The sequence below is a fragment of the Rhea pennata genome, chromosome 3 (assembly GCF_028389875.1).
Source record: "Rhea pennata isolate bPtePen1 chromosome 3, bPtePen1.pri, whole genome shotgun sequence".
Lineage (NCBI taxonomy): Eukaryota > Metazoa > Chordata > Aves > Rheiformes > Rheidae > Rhea > Rhea pennata.
The window spans coordinates 45,343,426-45,364,591 of NC_084665.1; the positions used below are offsets into that span (position 1 = coordinate 45,343,426).

At 35.7% G+C, this 21,166-nt stretch overlaps 1 protein-coding gene across 16 annotated transcripts in view; it reads left to right on the forward strand.

The window, feature by feature from the left end:
- AFDN (afadin, adherens junction formation factor) overlaps nt 1–21,166 on the forward strand; it is a 135,004-nt gene that overhangs the window by 54,818 nt on the left and 59,020 nt on the right. For 9 of the 16 annotated variants that reach the window (XM_062572173.1, XM_062572185.1, XM_062572176.1 and 6 more), the window contains exons 9-16: nt 2,729–2,823; nt 3,709–3,971; nt 6,864–6,933; nt 9,061–9,179; nt 15,285–15,346; nt 16,189–16,394; nt 19,957–19,977; nt 20,719–20,864. In XM_062572173.1, the coding sequence (XP_062428157.1) occupies nt 2,729–2,823; nt 3,709–3,971; nt 6,864–6,933; nt 9,061–9,179; nt 15,285–15,346; nt 16,189–16,394; nt 19,957–19,977; nt 20,719–20,864 (982 nt within the window). The remainder of the gene's footprint in view (nt 1–2,728; nt 2,824–3,708; nt 3,972–6,863; nt 6,934–9,060; nt 9,180–15,284; nt 15,347–16,188; nt 16,395–19,956; nt 19,978–20,718; nt 20,865–21,166) is intronic. The other 7 variants (XM_062572178.1, XM_062572182.1, XM_062572183.1 and 4 more) reach the window with 2 other exon arrangements.

A 21,166-nucleotide genomic window follows, 5' to 3' on the forward strand; every position in this document is an offset into this window, starting at 1 on the left:
GTTTTACATGATGTCCATACTGAGGACATTTAGCTGTATGAGATAAAGGTTTATTAGTAAGAATGTGGTATTGATCAACTTACTCACAAGTAGTGAACTCAGGAATGAGGTTCAGAAGTCATCCTAAATGAATGCCTATCATACTTTATCACATATTTTACAGAATATTTCATAAATATATGTGTATATATTGAAGTTTTATTTTTGTATTTTTAAGATGTCAAAAATGAGGAAGCACATCAAGTGTGTTTAGTATGGGGAGGAGTCTCTACACAATAAGGCTTAGCCTCTCATCTGTATATAAACGACTCAGAAAGGAGTATCATATCATAAAATAAGATCAAAAGCCCTAGATAGTTTTACCAAACTCATACAGAGAAGATACAAGATTCAATTTGGAAGCAAGGGCAAATGCACACAGAAATATAAGAATTTCAACTTTAGTGACTTAAGTCAGAACTAACTGAGTTGTGGATAGAAGAAGAAAATACTTGATCTATGGATTAAAAAAATAATAATAATTCAAAGCTACTGTAGGTTTCAACTTGTAAACTATGGGGAGATGTAGTAATGATTCAGAGAACTGCGGTTAAGCAGCTGAAGTATTCAGTAACATATTACATGCCTGCACTTGGTCATGTTGAAATTGCAACCATATAATTTGTGATTAGCATAGTGAAGTATCAAAAGAACTGCACACATTTTAATTACACTTGCTGAAGATACTGTTAACAGATTACTGTTTATCAGGTTTATTATACAGTGATATTAGGTGGATATCACCAGAATCAGACAGTGAGAGCTGAAGTGGAAAAAACTTACCCCTGCATCTGAACAATGTTTAGCAGATTGAGTGCTCTGATGTTAGATGCTCTTTTGTCATGGATAACATATGGCCATTACGATGTAGATTTTAAATATGTTCAGTAACTTGATATTACTGTAGTAGCAGTGCTTAGTTTTGGTTTATGTAGTACTAATCAGTGCACTGTCTGTCTCAGCCTTGCGGTCTTGCTGTGCTCTTTTTTTTTCCCCTCACTACTCCCCATTTCTCCTTCCCAGATATAGGGGATTACTAGTTCTAATTTCTATTCACCCTGATGTTGGTGAGGACCTGATGGCAAATTAGTGCACTGACTCATTCCTTTGCTTGGTGATGCATTCACAGCAAGTGTTTCAAGTCCCGTACAAAGCAGTTCTACGAAATTTTGGAGGGTGATGTTTTATGGTAGTGTGTCTTGTACTCCCAGGGCTGAGGGAAATAGAGGCAATCCAAATACCAACACAGGCTTTTAAGAAGAAGTTTATTACTAGAAGCATATGTAATACTTTAAAAAAAAGTCTGTATCATGTAGAATTCTAGTTGTATCATTCTTCACTGATACATTACCTCTGTTCTCCCACCCCATCCTGTTCACTTCATATTTTCTACTGTTTTGTACCATTGCCTTCCTTTCGTTTGTCTGCTACTTCTAGTCAGTGTGTAATTCTCAACTGTTAAGTCTTTTGTGTGACGTTGACCTTAATTTACTTAAATACTGTTCACTGAAGGACTGATAGAGTACTTCAAGGATGAAGAAACTGAAATGTTAAAGTTCATATGGTATGAGTTCTGACTTTAATAAATGAGTCATCATAGTAATGCTCAAAGTTTACAGTTCACAGTAGGTTTATGTAGTCTCTGCATTTATTGACTTTAGTTACCTTCAGATCTTAAATTAGTATTCCACTGAAGAGAATATCACTATATATGCCACGACTTCTCTAGTGTTTTTAGGAGATGACTTGAAACTATTTTACATGTTCCCAGGCAAGATATTTTTAGTCTTATAACCTCCCTTTCTATGTTCTCCTTTCGGAGAAGAAATTGGAGAGAAGTCAGAAGTTGAAGGTATTAGTTTAGTGTCTAGTAGAATTAAAAGCTTTAGTATTTTCTGTAAAGTGAGGAGGATTCATATGTATGCTAAAACTCCTCTGTGTTAGCTGGTGAAAACAGCAGCTAAATCTTGTGTTGTCTCCTGTGTATTTCACTACATGTTATTTTATTTGGAGAATATATACCTCTAGGGGAAGAAGAGGACAAACTACTAGAATACTCTTTATCTCTGACCTCATTTTCTGCAAGATGAAAATATGGGTCACAGGGACTATAAAGATAAGGCCAGAAGTGTTACAGTCTTGTATACCAAGGACTAAAGCTGTCTTGGGAACAATTTCACTAAGATTCTCTTTTAGTATCAGCCTATTATAGTACCTGGTGAATGGGAAACAGTGCAGGATGTTGGCCTTATCCGTGCTTTTAGTAACAGCAGTGTGATAAAGGTGAAAAATCTATAAATACTCTTATTATAATGATACGTAGGTATTTTATTTCCAGAGCAATTTTTCCCATATTAATATACATAATTTTTATTACTAAGACTTTGTATTGCTTGAACTACTTCGATACAGAAATGTTTTTAAAGTATATTCAGGTAGTGATTCTTGATTACTTTGTTCTTTGCAGTTGCAGAAAACAACCACTCAGTTGCATGGGCCATCTTTACTTTCCATGTTTTCACACAATGATGAAAAACTTACAAGGGTTTTCCACAAACCTGAAAGAATCTCAATCAGAAGTTAATTTTGATTAATATTGCTACTTTGAACAAAACTTCAATTGTATAGAATTACTGTGTGAGTATTTGAGCTTTAATAACTTACAGGTGTACATTTGTTTGCTCTACAGATGGTTCTGACTCCAGAGATAAGCCAAAACTCTATCGTCTACAATTAAGTGTCACTGAAGTTGGAACTGAAAAATTTGATGACAATTCCATTCAGGTACGGGTAGCGGGGTTGGAGGAAGCAGACTCAAATGAAAGACCTGATCTGATCTTTGGATAGTCATGTGTAATTGTGGAAACTAGTTAAATATTCTGTGGATCTTCAATCATTTAACCGCTTTTAGCGGTGATCTCAGACTTTCCTATAATGTTCATATTAATGAGGAACAGATAAGTTATCCTTCAAAGCTAAAAGGACAAAACGTTGCTGCAATATCTTGTTTATTTTCTTGTTCTTGGTCAGAACTTTGATTTATTTCCTCTATCTTGCTTTAAGAGGAAAGTGAAGATTTCATTATTTAGAATTAGATATTTTTTTTCCTCACTGGATTGTTTTGATGGTATCGGTTAGATATCATTAGAGATAAGTATGCTCCTAACTACTTACTGTTAGCTGAGTCTTTAGCCTCTCAACCCCTTTGTGTGAGGTAGGATTTCCTAAATATGGACAAACTAGAGCAAAGTTGTGTAAAGTTCATGCCACTGAGACTCTTACGCAATCCTTGGTCTGCACCAGTGCTATCTTGACTTGTAAATACTTGCATTTTAAGACGTAATGTTGAAACAGCAAGTGGAAGAAAACATAGTTGCAAGCAGCATACTTATGGCCAAAAAAAAAAAAAGTGAAAAATGACTCATTATTGGATTTTTGCTGCATATTTTAGTTAAATGTATGTTTTAATCATCTGTGCTAGACAAAGTTCAAATGAAACTTGACTGATTCAAGTGCCTTACTTCTGTGTTAAATTCATAAACAGGCAAAATAATAGTCTGTAAATAAAGTAAGCTGTGACTTGATCTTTTTTTGGGGAGGGGAGGGGATTGCTTTACTTCTGAAGCAATATAATTTCATTTGTTCTGCATTAATTATTTTTATTTCCAGTTATTTGGTCCAGGGATTCAGCCTCATCACTGTGACCTCACTAATATGGATGGAGTTGTTACTGTAACCCCAAGAAGCATTGATGCTGAAACGTACGTGGAAGGTCAACGTATTTCAGAAACAACTATGCTGCAAAGTGGCATGAAGGTTCAGTTTGGATCATCTCATGTATTTAAGTTTGTGGATCCCACTCAGGACCATATTATTCCTAAAAGACCTATTGATGCAAGTCTTATGGTCAAAGGTCCAAGACACAAAACTGGGTGAGTATAACAACTTAATATTTTCTAGTTGTGGTGAAGATAGAGCCTTAGAAAAAATAGAGGAGGAGAGCATTATAAGCAGCCCGTGATCAGAGCATAGTTTCAAATGAGTTCTGAGTAACTACTTTAAGTGTTAAATACATAATAACTATTTTAATACTTGAGCTCCACCTTGTGATTTTTTTCAGGATTAGCAAGTGTCCATTTCATTATTAAGTATTCAGATGTGTTTTCCTGAAGCTCATTTCTGTTAAAAACAGTCAAAAGCAGTACTTTAATGTGATTTCATAGCCATCCATCAAACCACCAGGAAAAATAAAGACTTTGCTAAATGTTTTTAAGAAGATTGGTTTTCATTTCTCCTGTAGATAGTAACTTTCAAAGTTTCACCAGAGAGATTCAGAAATGAACTGAGTATCTACGAATTTCTTCTACTGTCAAAATACGATACTAAGCATTTATGTGCAGTAATCATTGTTACAGTGTGATTACTTACCTTCTAGTTCCCGTGTTTCAAGGACTAACAGTCCAGAAGTCCAGCCTGTTGTTTCTCTGTATAGTCGTCTTTTTGTGATAGATACATAATAAAAATCCTTTATATTTTTAGTGACTTATATAGGCTCAGGTGTCCTGTTCAGTGACTATGGACATATTCAGGAGAAACATAAGCTTAAAATTGTATTGTATACCTTGGAATACTGTGGAAGATGTAATGCTCTTTATTCCATCCTGCCTGGGTCCAAATGAAACTAGTTATAGTATGCTATGGAGCATACTGTGTTCATGCTGTTATTGCTTGGAGATCAATGAAAGACACCCAGAAAACTGATCTCTTCTAGTTGATTTGCTGAGTTAACTTAGATGTATATTAACCATTTTTTTTTCTTGACTTTATTTTAACCTGAAGGTATACTGTGTGTTTGTAGTAAAATAGAGAATTTTAGAAAAGGTGTTTCTCCTGTTCTTCATTAATGATAAGAGATCAGTTTCTCTTTCGACTGGACATTAGTCTATTCTCATGCGTTTCTTGCAACAAAAAAAAAGTGCACTGAGTTTTTGGAAGGAAGGTAATACTTATAAACAATACTTAAAAGATGTAGAATGTACTAAGCATGCAAAAGGAGCATGTCTATTAGTATGGACTGTGAGATTTAAAAAATTTTTTTTTAAAGACAGAGTGCCAAGATGTCCAATGGTTTCCTTCCTCTTTGCCGTGGGAAGGCAGTTTTTGGCTTTAAACATAACTAAAATTTTGCTAGCCACAAATCCGTATATGTCTGTGGTCAAACGAGCACAGAAGAATTTTAACCTTCTTAGCTGTGAAATGAAAGAAGTTTTATACAAATAACCAAAAAGTGACAGAACTCAGTGAAGGTGACTATTTAAAATTGCGGTACCATGTATTACTGCTGCAAGCTTTAAAAACACACGAGTGATTTTCTTGTGCTAAGAGATTCTCTTGCCATTCTTCCCTCTTCTCTTCCCTGCCCCTGCCAAGTTCCTTCATCCTCATGGTAATGATCAATGTGCTTATTATATTTGCTAGATTTGTGGTGCAGTTTGAGTGAAATACTTAAGAACAACATGCAGTTTTATTCTCTACCTCAGCAGCTTTAGACATGTGATTTTTAGATTTGAAAGCCTGGGGACAGATAGGCTGAAATTTACTGTGTGAGAACACTCTCATTCTTTTTGGTGTCCTAGTAGACTTGCTTTCAGGTATCTACAAGTCGAAGTGTTAATAACTGGTGTAGGGGACTTTTATATTACCAAGAAGTCAGAATGTCACTGTGATTTCATGTCAGTGCTTCCATCCAAGAAATTCTGTGACTTATGATCACTTGTTGTTACAGTACCTGTTAGAATACTTCTGAACATACCTTGCTTACCTGTAATGGGACATAAAACACTTGCAAGCTTGCATTCCACTGGGTGTTTTATTCCCGACCCCTAACTTCCATTTGGGTCTTAACCTCTTATTTTCTTCTCAGCTGTTCATTGGTTGTAGGCCTCACTATTACTAGTGGATTTTATACTAGTTTTTTGCCCAAAATAGAATGTGGGGTGCCATTCTCATGAGTGATCATCCCTTCAGTAAGAATTAGAGGGGTTTGTATGCTCTAAAATTATATGGGAAAATATATTGATTCCTGTAGTGATAAGTGTAATACAAATCTTGTGAAAGCTTTTGTTTTGTTTAGCTCCCTTTTCAATTGGTAGATGAAAAGAATCCTTAAAAATTGATATGCATGTTGCATTTGTGGAATAAATCTCAGTTCAGGGCTGGAGATATTTGTGGAATAAGTATCAGTTTAGGCTGGTGGTGTGATACTTCTGCTTAAGCCTCTAGCTCCCTCTACATCTATCCTGCAGATCAATTAACAAATGCATTCCTGGGTTTATGTAGTCAACTGCAAAGCTTATTGCAGAGCTTTACCTGAACAGCAGACTCTCTGGTGAGGGATATTACAGGCTGAGTAATCAAATATTTTTAAAATCTTTATTCATCAGTATATGCAGATACTAGAATGCATTATTTTGACTTATGAATGATTTAAGTTGATACAGTGGATATGCATTTAATATTGAAGACCTGAGTAAAAACTTAAAGCAAGCCAGCTACAGTGAAAAATCTCATGAATCTATTTTAGTGTTTTTATCTGTTCTCATTCAGTTGAAAACAATGCAACTAAATCAGTTTTGTCAAAGGAAATGATCTGACTAAATATTTGTAGTCATCTTATATAAAGGATTGATACAGTGATTTAAAAAGTAAACATGAAGAAGAGAGTCATGGTAGGCCTCAATTTCAGTTTACTAATTTTAGCTACTTCGTCCCTTGTTTAACTGTATAATTTCTAAAAAGTACTTCAAATGTTGTTTTGCTTTTAGAGCTGTTCAGGAAACCACATTTGATCTGGAGGGAGATGTTCACAGTGGAACAGCATTGCCAACAAGCAAGGTATTATTATGGCTAAAATAGGAATAAACAATGAAAATTAGGTCATACTTAAGCTAGATTAAAATTACAACACTGATTTTAGTATTTGATAAAGTGCCGCCAGTTCACCATTCTCCCTAGCTATTTAGTTTGTGGGCTTGGGTGTTATGGGCATCTTTCTTCCCTAAGGCTATTTTGTAGAAGTTTCTGTTAGCATATGGCATGCATTCCATGCCAAAAATAGAGTAACTTTTCTTTTAGAAAGGAAAACTGCTTGGGCTTGGAATAGTTTCTCCTAAAACTGGTTAATCAAAGGAAGCTTAAATGCAGATAGAGATGTATAGTAAAAATGTTGCATCAGTATACCATATACGTAGTGTATAACTGTTGTCATTAAATTGAACGTTTTACATGAAATGTGAATATATTCAAGTTTTAACTCTAACTAGGCTTTTAAAGTTTAATGGATGTGACTACCAACCTCGATAGAGCTCCTGAACACACTCTCACTAAACAAATTGTCTCTGCAATCATAATTATAAACATTTTATGAAGAAATAATCTTTTTGTTCTTGCTTTCTTCCTGCACTGTGTTGCTGCTAGTAGACTCTCTGTCAGAGTAACATCTTTAAGAGCAAAGAAAAGGAGTAAAATGACACAATGGTTAATGCCTTTTAGTGGTACATGCCTCAGATGAGATGAAAGCATGAATTATTTCAGCAGTCTGAAATGTAGTAATCTTCCCAGAAATGCATTTTTTTTGTTACTACTGTTATCAAATTTAAATAATTGAAAAGAAACTTTGTGATGCTAATATGGCAGTGTTGTTATTAACAATACTCTGATAGGCATTTCTTTCACAACATTTGAATAAAAAAAAAAAAATTAAGCTATCGGGGTAAAGCAGGCATCCCAAATGCCAGAAAGCATTCCTACTAACAAAGCTATAAAGAAGGGAGGGAAAATTGGAATCGGATGTTAATGATGTCCTGGTTAGCTAGACAGCACAGATGAAATTAAAGATAGAAGTATTTAAAAACTGTATAAACTATTAAAATTCCTCAAAATTACTCAGAACTGGAGTTACTGACATTATTATATTGCATAGTGTGCTCCATATTCTTTTCAAATTCACTAGAAAAATGCTGTTACTGGACCTAGGGAAGCTTGGGGAAATGAATTATTTTTGAGCTGCATAGTTTGAGAATCTGCATGACATCTTGTAGAATCACTGATTAGATCACTGGTTCACTAATGGTTACTTTTATGAGTTTGCTTTGGAAAAGGGTTAACAATGTAAAGTTCCCTTGAGACCTACTGATGAGAAGTGATTCATAGATTAGCAGGTCAGTACTAAGATAATTATTTATTCAAACTCCTGTTGAGAGGCACATTTTTCAGTATGTTTTCTTGTGTTGAAACAAATTATTTAGTCCTAGAAATTTCTTACGAAATGTGGAAATACTTCATATTTTATTAGTGTTTTATTTTTTACTGTTTTCATTGAAAAATAGTTGCTGTAGATTTTACTGCTTAAAGCAGCACATTTCCAATATGCAACTGAAAAGCATAAATCAACACTTGCTCTTAAGGAGCCTGTGAGTCAAAATAAATGAGCTTGTACATGAAGATTGGCATGTTTTGAATTTCCATTTCTTGTTTTAGAAAGTTATGTCCTGTTTATCATAGTAGACTTTGCATAAGAACAGGATAAATTATGGCATAGATTAATAGTGTAAACACTTGGAACTATTGTACAGCCCATGTAGGGTAGCTTAGCTGGTTTTAAATTTAACATATTTAGATTTGAAAACTTCAGAGACATCTGATTCTTATTTTGCATTAATACCGGTGCATTTTTTTAAATAAAGACATTCAGAATTTTCAAAATATATTCTGGCAACATTTAAGAAATAGCCGCTTCTATCTACCCATTGTGATATTTTGCAATGCACGTGTGCTCTTGAATGTTTCATTGTGGTGACAACATCCACTGAGTTGCTGTATTCTATTGTGAGCTTTTTTTTTTTGTTTATTCCATCCTTTTCCCTAGCCTCAAATTGACACTTCATTTTAATAGTGTCAAACACAAATATTGGCTAATGTGATGTTTCCATGTTAAGCACCTGTCCTACTGTTTTGAATTAGAGCATCAACAGGCTTGATGGTGACAGAACATCATCAGCATCCAGCACAGCTGAACGAGGAATGGTGAAACCGATGATTAGAATAGAACAGCAACAAGATTACCGCAGACAGGATAGCAGGTAGGCAAGCTCAAATCCATAACTTTTAGTAATGGGGAAAAAAAAACCTGATACATTTCCTGATGGATCGCCAGTGAATTAAAATATTTTGAACTACCTGTCTCCGTGGAAAACAAGATTTTCTTTGAGATCTCACCCCAGTAAAACTCAAGATTAATAATCAAATATTAATAATCAGATTATTTAAAATGTCTCCCCTTTGTTTAAATATTATGTATAGTTCTCTTTCTATAAAATCAAGTTCATTAGTTTGTTGATTTGTGGACAGGCACATTCATATGGAATGCCTTTAATTACAAGAATATAGTTTCTAGAAAATTGGTCTTCATTTGTCATTTGCATGGTGATGTGGTCGACTCTGGAGAGGAAAATAACCAAGTTGTTCCTATTGCTGTAGTGTTATTAGCAACTCCTGTGAGCAAGAATTTCAACTACCTCTGTCTTTGTCTTGCACAAGTTTTGTATGTTTTAACACCTGCTCCTTAATTTTGCTTTCATTCTATACTAGCTGTTACTAGGCAGATAAGCTTTATCCCATTTTTACCCATAGATAGCCCCTGTTTTCAATGGCACAATGCCACTTTCACATCCTGCATATTCAGTTTGCTTCCAAAGTCAAGATGGAAAACACTGTCTCCAGCTGATGCCCCCTTTTTTCTGGTTGTTTGATCTCCATATATTCTCTCAAATTCAGTTTGCGTGACTTCTATCCAAAGGGGACCCAACTTCTTCTTAGATTCTCTAAGAAGTTTTTTAGTGTTAACATTGTCTCAAAAATCATTTCTAGTTCTCATCGTAAACAGAAGCTGGGAAAAGAGAGCCCCTTTCACATATGCAAGGTTGGGTAGAAGTCTGACACAAGAAGTTTATGTCCCATGTAACGTGTCACATGTGATACTAGATATCTATCTGTGTGTGTATGTGCACGCATAGGGATGTGTGTTTGTATACACACACACACACATATATATGTATACACGTACACATATATGTGTGTGTGTGTATTAAAAAAAATAAAGCCAGCAATATACCCTTATGGCAAAGAAGGCTAATGGGCTTCCATCTGAACAGAAGGGAGAAAAACGTCTTTATTGTGAAGATGACTGAGCACTGGCACAGGTTGCCAAGAGAGGTTGCTGAGGCTTCATTCTTGGAGATATTCATAAAGCTGTCTCTCTTAGTCCTGTGCAGCCTGCTCTAGGTGACTGCTTGAGCAAGAGGATTGCACTAGATGATTTTTCTAAAAGCCCCTTCCAGCTTCAATCATTCTGTAATTCTGTGGAGAAAAGTGAACTTTCATTATGCTTATAAAACTGTCTAAGTTTTTCTCCTTTTCAGAGGTCTTTATAAGAGGGAGACAGCTTCTAAGTATATTCTTAGATTTTGTATAGCATATACATTTTGTTTTAGAGTAGATGCAAAGAAGCGAAAGTGAAGCAGACAGCAAACTACCAATAGTAGATGATTCTTGAGTCAGGTTATATCTGTACAAACTGGACATGCAGGGGGGTTGGACTAGATGATCTCCAGAGGTCCCTTCCAACCTTACTGATTCTATGATTCTATGACATGTAAGAGTCTGTGGGATCTGATGGGATGCATCCAAGGATGCTAAGAGTTGGATGACATCATTGCAAAGTGACTCTCATCTTTGAGAGGTCATGGAGATCAGGGGAAGTCCAGAATGACTGGAAAAGGAGCAAATACCATACCCATCTATAGAAAGGGCAAAAAGGAATATCCAGAAAACTGCAGACCAGTCAGCTTTACTCTTGGTCCCTGGGAAAATTATGAAACAACTCCTGATAGGAGCTATTTCTAGGCATGTGAGGGATAAGAAAATGATTGAGAGAAGTTGGAGTGGATTTACCAAGAATGAATCATGCTTGACTGACTGACTGGATTCTGGGATGAAACAACTTGCTTTGTGAATGAAGGGAGAGCTATGGACATTAACCACCTGAGTCTAGCAAGGCATCGGCACAATATTCCAGAATATCCATGTTGATATGCTGCTAGGATATAGACTGGGTAAATGGACCATAAAGATCAGTGGAAAACTGGGTAAGTTGTCAAGCTCAGAGTGATGGTTAATGGCTCAAAGCTGAACTGGCAGCTAGTCAGGAGTTGAGTTTCTCCGTGTCAATATTGGGTCCAATATTACTTGGTATCTTTATAAACAACCTGGATGACAGGATTGAATGCTCCTTCCCCAAGTTTGTGGATGATGATAAACTCAACGTAGAACTAGATAAACCGGAAAGAAGCGCCACTGTTCAGAGGGACTTTAGAAGACTGGGGCAAGAATTGCATGATCTTTAACAAAGATAAAAGTGAAGTTCTGGACAGGAGCTGGAAAAATTCCAAGTAGCAAATAGGCTGCTGTCTGACTGGTGGGAGTGTAGTTCCAAAAAGCACTCAGGGGGGTCCTGGTGGACAGCAAACTAAACTTGAATTGGCCATGTGTCCTGGCAGCAATGAAGGTGTTTCATGGGCTTCATCAGCAAAAGTATAGCTAACAGATCAAGGGATGTGATAATTCCACTCCAGGCCACACCTGGAGTATTGTGCCCTGTTGCGGTCCCTCCAGTTCAAGAGAGAGATTGAAAAAATGGTGAGTGTCCAGTGACGGGACATCTCCACTAAGGTGATTAGAGGGTTGAAGAACTCATTGACGTATGAAGAAAGGTTGAACGGATTGGGATTTCTTTCAGCCTAGAAAAGGGGAAGCTTAGGGTGAATCTTTCACAACCTTATCAATGTTACCAGCATGTTATCAATGTGTATGAATACCTAATGGCATGGCAGTATGGAAGGTAGAGCCATGCTCTCTACTCAATGTTATGCAGAGAAGTGGCAAGAGGCAGTGGGCACAAACTGACATGGAGGAAATCTCACTTAAATTTTTTTATTTTTACTGTGAGGATGATCGAACACTGGAGCAGGTTGTCCAGAGAGGTTGTAGAGTCTCCATCCTCGGAGATATTTAGAATCTAACTGGACATGATCCTGGGCAATCTGCAGTAGCTGACCTGCTTTGAGCAGGACTACATGATCTCTCACTGTGCAGTGCCTCTCGACCTTAGTTTTTCTGTGATTCTGTTAAAAATCTTTTTTCTCATTGTACAAAAAAATAAAAGATTGCATTACTGCCTACATTAACCTACTTTTAAATTGAGATGAACTGCTTTGATAATGGATTAAAGTTAAGGTAAATGCAATACAAGGTTGAAAAGCAGACTAATTCAAGTTGTAAAGCTTCTAGTATGTCTTCTCACCCTTAAGTAGATTTACTTTTCACGAGGCAGAAGAGTGTGTGTGTGTGTGTGTTCATCACTGTTGTTCAATGTTAAATAATAAGGCAAATTAGGCATCTTTCCAATCACTCAGTGCATGGGTTGCAGAGCAAAAATTTGAACTTGACACTGCCTTATTTTTTCACCTCTAGTCTACAGAAAGAACTAAATTGAAATTTGAAAGCATAGCTTTGATTTACTTATTGGCCTGGCTGTTCTGATTAAAATGTGATTCTTTGAAATAAAAGAAGATGAATATGTAGTTGAGGATTATGGTCGTATGTGCTTGTTAGGAGGCTGACTTCAGTTAGAAGAAGCAACCAAATCAAAAGGAAAAAGATATTTTTTTTGCCTTGGATACCCTTCAGGAGCTCTTAAATATGTGGTTGGAAATGAGGATAGTGGTGTATAAGTAGTGTTAATGGAAGGTAAATTCATTTTGGAATCCTAGTTTTAACATGCCTTGCAAAATATTTCATTTGTATTTAGTGAGTGTGGTGGATACAGCAATCAAACAAGACCAGAGAATTTTTTTTTTTTTTTTTTTTTTTAAAATACAGCAGATCATACACAATTAATCTAGGGAAGAATAGAAGTATCTGGAGAGTAGTGATTTTTAATGTAATTTTAAAACCTAATGCTACTTGGTGCATATTTATTAGAAGAGGCAACACCTCATCAATATTTTATGGGCTTGCTTGCTAGTCATACACTAGCCAGACTTTCAGATTGTTTATCTCAGAAAATCAACAGCATAAAGATGTTTTTGTAAAAGCAATAACAGAGAACATGAACTTAAAATATAGGTAACAAAGCCAATTGGCTAGCTATTGTGATACCGAAAGTATGTAGATTTATTTTAAGTTACATTTCCAATTTGCAAAATTAATCTAGAGTGTATTTCTCTTGTGTGGGCTTGGAGAAGGTATGAGAGTTAAAGTAATCTCTTACTAATGTGGCTAGAATGGCTGATTTACTGTATCTGTTTCTATAGAGAGTACTAATTTGGAGGTAAAATTAAATCAACTTTTGAAAAGTCTTTACTGCATATTCATTTCTCTCTTAAAGCCAACTTCCAAAATTTTGCAAGCAATCTTGCATTAATACATACAGGATCTCATATCTTGTACTGCTCTCTTTCCTGTTGCAAGAAAACTGATCTCCTATTCTACTCTTTTTCACTGAATGGGATCAGCATCTTTTCATTCCAAGAAACGAAAATAAAACAGCATATGAAATATGTCATTCATTATTGGTTTACCAGTCATTATTAACATTTCTATGTCTTACCACTACAGCTGAATCTGCAAGTTTTACCTGTTTATAGTCTTAGGATTACATGCATCTTTGAAATTTTCTATATTAATAAGATGTATAAGTATTAATAGCTACTCTTCTATGAAAGTAATTACCAGTGAAGATGATGATGCACTTTTGATAGTGTGGTGGTAGTGACAAATTAGTTCAACTTAAATTCAAAGCAGTAAAAACAAAAGAAAGACTGCAACTTCAAAACCAACAAGCAATCTTTTTATAAAGAGAGTATGCTATCACATTCAAAATGTAACTAACTTCAAAGAACTTGTGTATATATTGCTTTGCCATGCCTGGAAACCTGTTTCTTAACCTTCAGCTCCCCAGAACTTAGTTTTGCCAATCTCCTTTTATAATAAAATGCTACCTAGATGACATAGCTAAATTCTCTATTGGTCTATTTTTTCTGCAACTAAAAAAAAATCACTAAAAGAACACTTCATTTTTTGATCTACGATGTTGAATTTTAAATTTGTTCCAGGTCTTTTGACGTCAGCTGTCTCTCAAAGTTACTTTGTTGATTATTACTATGGGTGATGGATGAATAAACGGGAAGATTGTCATGTATCCCAAGTATATGCCTTCATTGTCCTATCTTTGCTTTGTTGCATAAGTAAAATTTTTGCTGCTTTTTGAACTGACGACATAGAAAAATGAGGCTTATGTAATCATATTGCATTCTTTCTTTCTGAAAGTTCTTTAGGAAAGAAGAATGCTACCCATTGTGTTAATTGTGCTTAAATTTGACTGTTGCGTGCATAAGATGTCAAGCTTCTACATGTTTCCTAAAAATAGGAGCCCATCTACAGAGAACAACCCAATTAATGCTTTTGCTTAAAGAAGGAATGAAATAGGTGCTTAAACTTTGCAGACACCAAAAATTTTCTGTTCATTTTTCTCTGAATTCTCTGATATGTAATGATGGGAAAGAGCATTGCAGTCACTTTAAATAGGGAAGTAGTTTTGAGTCTCATGAAATGGTACATTTCTTCATGTAGTGTAGGAAGAGCAGTGTGAGGGGAGGGCTAGATTTTACTTCTGTTTCCTTAACAGGAGAAAGGACAAATAAGTTGACCACGTTTGCATCAGTTTTGCAAGCCTTTTTCCATGATAGCAAGGAAAGTATTTTGTTATAAAAGAGCTGATCCTTCACACTGAAGCTTCATTCCCTTACTTTCTTGTGTCTGTGAATAATTTGTTATTTGAATCCTGTCGATGGCAGGTGGCAAGCTGATGTTACCAGTCTGTCATACAGTGAAAAAGAGGACATTTGTTAATAATGCAGACTCCACAGTTCAAGCCTGTGTTATGATCTGTTGTCCTGTGGGCAAGTATAGCCTGAGTGACTCTAGGAGACAGGCAAAGAAAAGGAAAGTTTTGGGGAAAGACGTGTCAGCATTTGGAACTGGTGTACTTAGAGAAATCTGTCATTTGGCAATGTAATTAATATTACCCATGTGGATTGTCTGTTTCAATTTTAATCTTCTTTCTTCAGACCTCAGGATACCCATGGACCGGAACTGATACTACCTGCCAGTATCGAATTCAGGGAAAGCTGTGAGTATATAGTGAAGTTGTAAAGACTTCCTTGGTGATATATTTTTCTGCAGTATTTTCAGGCAGTTTGAAAACTTAATAAAACTTAAACATTGAGAAGAAAAATGACTATATAGATAATAGCGAATTCACTGATACGATTGATTTTGTTGGGGAGGGTAAAGAGACACTTCATATATTGAAATGAGTTCATGCCTAATTCTAATTGCATTTTAACTCCCTGTCTTCATGTACTCAAATTTAATCAAGAAAAATTTGTTAATCCCACCTCCCTAACATTACATTGAATTTATTCTCCCTATATAGAGTTCTCCACATCTTGCTTGTTATGTTATGTATTGGTCAAAAATCCAGTTTATAGAAAATCTGATGAGGTTAGCACTTAAATTTTTGTTGTCATCATAGTCTCCCTGATTTTTTAAAGTCTTAGATTTGGTAGAAAAATATCATACCAAAGATTTCTTTAAAATCTCTTTTAGTTTCAAACAAAAAAAAAGACATTTTAATTAATATAAAATTTCCTATTATAAAGGAGACAAGAGAAACTTTGCATTTTCCCATTGTCTTAAAGCTGCAAATTTTCAACAAAGAGATAAAGGATAGTATAGAAATACTTCCTGATATATCAGATTTTCTAACTTTTATGTAGAAGTGTAGTGGTGTTGTACCTAAATAACTGCAGGTTAAAACAGATACAGGAATTTAAATTAAGTTCAGTGCTCCACTCTTCCTCATTTCTCCTCCAAAAAAGGATCTCCTCCACCTCAAGCTATAAAATGCTTAATTTCATTTTCTTCCTGTCTTTGATTTACTGGAATGTTTTTTTTTCCCTTCTCCCGCAGCTGAAGATGCCTTCTTATCTGCCATTATAAATTACACAAATAGCTCAACAGTTCATTTTAAACTGTCACCTACATATGTTTTATATATGACATGTCGGTATGTATTGTCAAGCCAGTACAGACCTGACATCACTCCTACTGAGCGTACTCACAAAGTCATTGCAATAGTCAACAAGATGGTGAACATGATGGAGGGAGTTATACAGGTGAGTTTCTCTGCAAAAAACTATCAAGGGAATTAAACATATTTTGTAGATTATCTAGTAACCTTCTTAGTCTTCTTTTTTTTTTTTTTTTTTTTTTAAGCATTTAATCAACTACTGTCAAGGATCAGACTATAGCCAACATTAATTTCCCATGTGAGGTTTTTTATTTTTCTTGTTAGTGAAAAATGTGAGTTGTAAGAAACTCCCCCCTGAGCAGTGCAAGTAGGGAAGGAATGTTGTTTTGAAGATAAGTTCTATGACAGGAAATCCTTCTGTTCTTTAGAAGTAAAAATCTTTGCAAGTATTTCTGATCATGAGTGCTTGAGAAACAAGTTGGATTTCCTTGTTAAAGAATAATGAGTAAGTAGCAAATGTTCTTCTGTAACTGTAAGAATGGTAATAAAAGAGGGAGTTTTTTAGTTTTTTTGAATTGAGTTGACACAACTGCTTTATGAAGAGAAGTTCTTAAGTATTTCAATATCTTACACATAATCTGACACGATTGATATTACATATGCAGGAATTCCACTGAAGCACCAGGCAGGGTTTTGTTTTGCATAGGAATGCAGGATAATATCCTCTTTTTTGCGGAGTTTTCTCAGAGGAAAAAGTTGAACTGTATTTTTGTAATTATTAAAACACATACATTTGCTACAAAATAGGCTACCATAGTAACCTGTAGAGAGCAAGGATCCAAGTATGCGAGGGCACTGTACAGAATAACAGATATATTAATCTCGCTGTAAAGAATTTGCAGTCCAAATGAGTGTTAGGCAACAGGTTGATCAAGAGAGAAGAGGAGAAAACTAAACAGCAAAAGGATGGTATGACTGTCGAGGTCACAGCAAACGAAAACTGCTTGGCTTTTGTTCAGCTTTCGGAAACCTTTAGTGAATGGAGACTTCAGTAGGGAGGATGTGATGAGGCAGTTCTGGAAATAGTTAAGAGATTCTCGCCTTTCATAGGAAAGAATGGCAGAAATTGCCAGTGTTAAAGAAACATTACAGTGAAAAAACAAGACTAGCCTTTCATGTGGATTCTGAAATTGCTGTCAGTTTGAAAGGTGGTTTGATGGTGAAATGAAGAACTAGTACACTGTCTTGATGCCCTAATAAATGGATATTTGATAAAATCAAAATGGTATCAGAAGTTAATGTTTACAGCAGAGCTCGATTATTTATCTGGCTTTGGAAAGGAAGTGAAATTTTTCAAATCAGAGAGCAGACGGCAGCAGTGGAGAACATGAACTACAGGGAACCTGAACAAGGAGCTGGGAGAATGGAGAGGAAACAATAAAGGGTGGGCTTCACTTATCGCATAACAGTTATAGGGCTCAATCAAAGATGGGGACTCTGTTTACAGAACTGATTGATATAAACTTGCCACAAGAACCCTTCACCAAAAAATTGAGGTGAGAGGAACGGGGCAATGGGAAAGCAAAGGAAACTCTGTGTTTTGTCTTTGTTGAACCAAAATGCATAACCATGTAGCCGCTAGAAGATACTTGAGACGCAGGCTTAGACATCAATTTTCATAAAATAAAGCAGACCAAAACTGAAAAATAGTAGTTTGGCAAAAACATTAATTTCCAGCACTGAGAAGGGCTTCGCAGATCAAGTTCAGCCTTTTGGTTGTTGTAAGCAATTGTGTTTTATATAATCCTGATGGTAGTATTATGAAACTTGCATTAAAACCAAATGTTTGTCTGGACTATCCTTTGTGATATCCTTTTTGCAGCCTTACATATTTGTAGTTGCAGTCTAATTTCCAACCTTAAATTTAGGGAAAGCATCAACATAGAAATGGTAGCTGAATTTGTGTTTTATGAAAGATGTTACCAAGGTAGAAGAAATATTGAAGAGAGTTATAGATAGACACCTAAAGAAAATTGGGAAGAGTTTCCTCCAAATACCATGCTGAAGAAGCTGGAGAAAGCTAGGACAAAAAAGTAAATTACACATACAAAAAAGTAGAACATCAGTGATTATAAAGGCTAATGGGCTGAAGACAAAATAGTACTGAAGCTGTTGTTAGGTTGGACCTGCTTTAGTAGTGTGTAAACACTACTGGCTAAGCTAAGTGAAATTACTTCGTCTAGGTTGTAGAATGAGTGTTTATGTTGATGGTTTGTCACCATTAAATTAATGTGTAATAACTTGCTGTTTTACAATAGCTTTTGCTGTTGATCTTAACCATAAAACATACCTACACTGACGGGGATCTAAGGGTCTGAAAGACTGATGGAAAGGCAGATGACAGGCAAGAGGAGAGATACTGAAAGCGGAGAGAAGCAGAGGGAAGGTCCACAAACTCTGGTGCTAGATTGAGAATGAGAGAGAAGAGGTTTTGATTCTGATTTTGCTTGACTAGATGAGGAGATTTGATAGCTTTTTAAAGTTACTCTAGAAGTAATGGCTAACAAATTAATTCCGTGACTTTTTTGTAGTCTTTGTGTTGGCTTATGTAAACAGTATGGAAGATGTCAAGGGATAGGGAAGAAATTTTGGGGGGAGCTATGAAAAGGCTGAGCATTTTCCTTAAAATCCCAGAATAGGAAATTAAGTTGTGTAGACAAACCAAGCTTGTGTATTTTGATTTTTAAATCACTTCATGGTATTTCTGATCCTCTGCAAATTTTAACATCTCTTTTCAGAAAGAATATCTCCTTTCATTCTGTACCAACAGATGTTCAGTCAGTTCAGAGCTCCTTGGTTGGAAAGGAAGAAGACAGAGAAGAGTAGCAGCAATTTGTTCTTGGAGCTCTGAATAAAATTGCAATAGTGAGAGCAAATGACACCTCAAATTTTTGTATCTAAGTTTACTGTGAGGCAGTTAGGGGAGAGTGATCTTAGAAAGCTGAAAAGTTTGAAATAAGAGCTCAATTTTGACTAAGCAGGCAGGCATGTTTGGTGATTTTTTTGTTTGCCTAATTCAATGTAGTTTATGTGTACCATTATTTAAGAAGCTGTTAGTGTAGTGTTTCATTTGAGTCCCACTTTATTATTTGAAACATTTTTTTTGTTCTTTAATAGAAAAGCCATAAATTAAATCTGTTAGGTGTTTTTGTCTTTTTTTTTTTTTTTTTTTTTTTTTTTGTTTTGTTGTTCTTTTGTGTTTCTGGTGGGGACTATTTTTGTCTGTTTTGCATATGTTTGTACATTGTCTTCATTGCAGCAGTGTGGGCAAGTAGCTCCCTCGATCTGTTACTCAAGTGGCTAGTTACCCCATAGCCTGCAAAATGTTCTGTGGAGTTTCTGTGGTGCACTGAGTGTGGAATAACCAATGAGTCTGGGATGTCAGCTAGTAGAGGGCATTCCCTGAATGAACTGTTATGTGTGGCACTTCAGTTTTTAGCTGTTGTGCTACAAGTCTTACTAAAATAATTCCTTTTTATTTAAAAGGAGCTCAGTTGCATCATAGCTACTTACTAATGTGTCAGTGTATAACTGTGAACATAGGTGTTGTACCTTCATATTTAGTGTTTGATTTCTAAAACTATCATGATTGTTCACAAGTTTCTTTCTTCTATTCTGTTTGATTTCCTTCGTCCGTTTTTCTCCAGGAGGTAGACCAGGTTGATCAGGTAGGATATACTGCTGGGAACTGATCCTAGCTATGTTGGCTTAGCTCAGTTTCTCATGCTGCTTCCATATCAAAATACAATACTCAAACAGCTGGACTTGAACAGTTCATAACACTCATTCAGCAACTGGAACATGCAGTACTAAAATCCTTTTTTGACTTTGCAACTTTTACGGCATTCCATAATTTCTGCTTAACGCACTTCAATGTGGATATGAAATGACCAAAGTTCTTTTTCTTCCCTTTATTTTCTTTTTTTGTTGTTTGTGGTTCCTATTCTTTGGATCTCATCTGAGGTTGCCTGGCCTGGCATTTGTGGTCGGGAGATGGTGAGATAGATCAGTACTTGATACTGAATCACTGGGTATCAAAACCCGTGAGGGCAGTATCAGGGTGGTAGGGGGCAATAGTGAATATGTGCTTAAAAAGCATACAGATTACCAGATACTGCATTCAGCTAAGCTCTCAGCTCTTTGTAACAAGATGCTTATGCCATAGCTTTATTGATACTGCTATTGGCAATCTAACAGAATTTTGTATGTTCAGTAAACATGTTAAAATTGAATTTATCAGTTAAGCAATTGCAATATTTATATTAAAACATTTTGCAAATATCTGGTATCTGAGATATATTTGGTGAAATGGGAAAAGGTACTGGTCTATCTTTGGAGCCCTTTTAAGCTGCCATGTCTTACTAGAAAGCAATTTCTCTGTATTGTTCCCTGCTTCTTTCTGCTTACAGAAACAGAAGAATATTGCTGGGGCACTTGCCTTTTGGATGGCAAATGCATCTGAACTACTGAATTTCATAAAGCAAGACCGAGACCTTAGCCGAATTACTGTGGATGCACAAGATGTTTTGGCACACTTGGTTCAAATGGCATTCAAGTAAGCATTTCAAACTTCTGTTTCACTGAACACATTCTTTATGTTAACATGACAGCTTTATTATTATGTTTTTTGCAATCACTCCATGTTTTTGCCAATTCTGGATACAGCAGTTCTCTTTTCTTTATTGTTAAATACCCGAGAGGAGGACTTACAAGAGAGACTTTATTTCTTTGAGCAGTTATTTTCTTTTATGAGTATGGATCACTTGGCAATGCCAGCGGTTTTATTTGCATAATTTGCCTCATGCTTCTTCGTTAAAGGAATAAACACCTGTAAGGATTTGCCATTTTGAAGTTTAG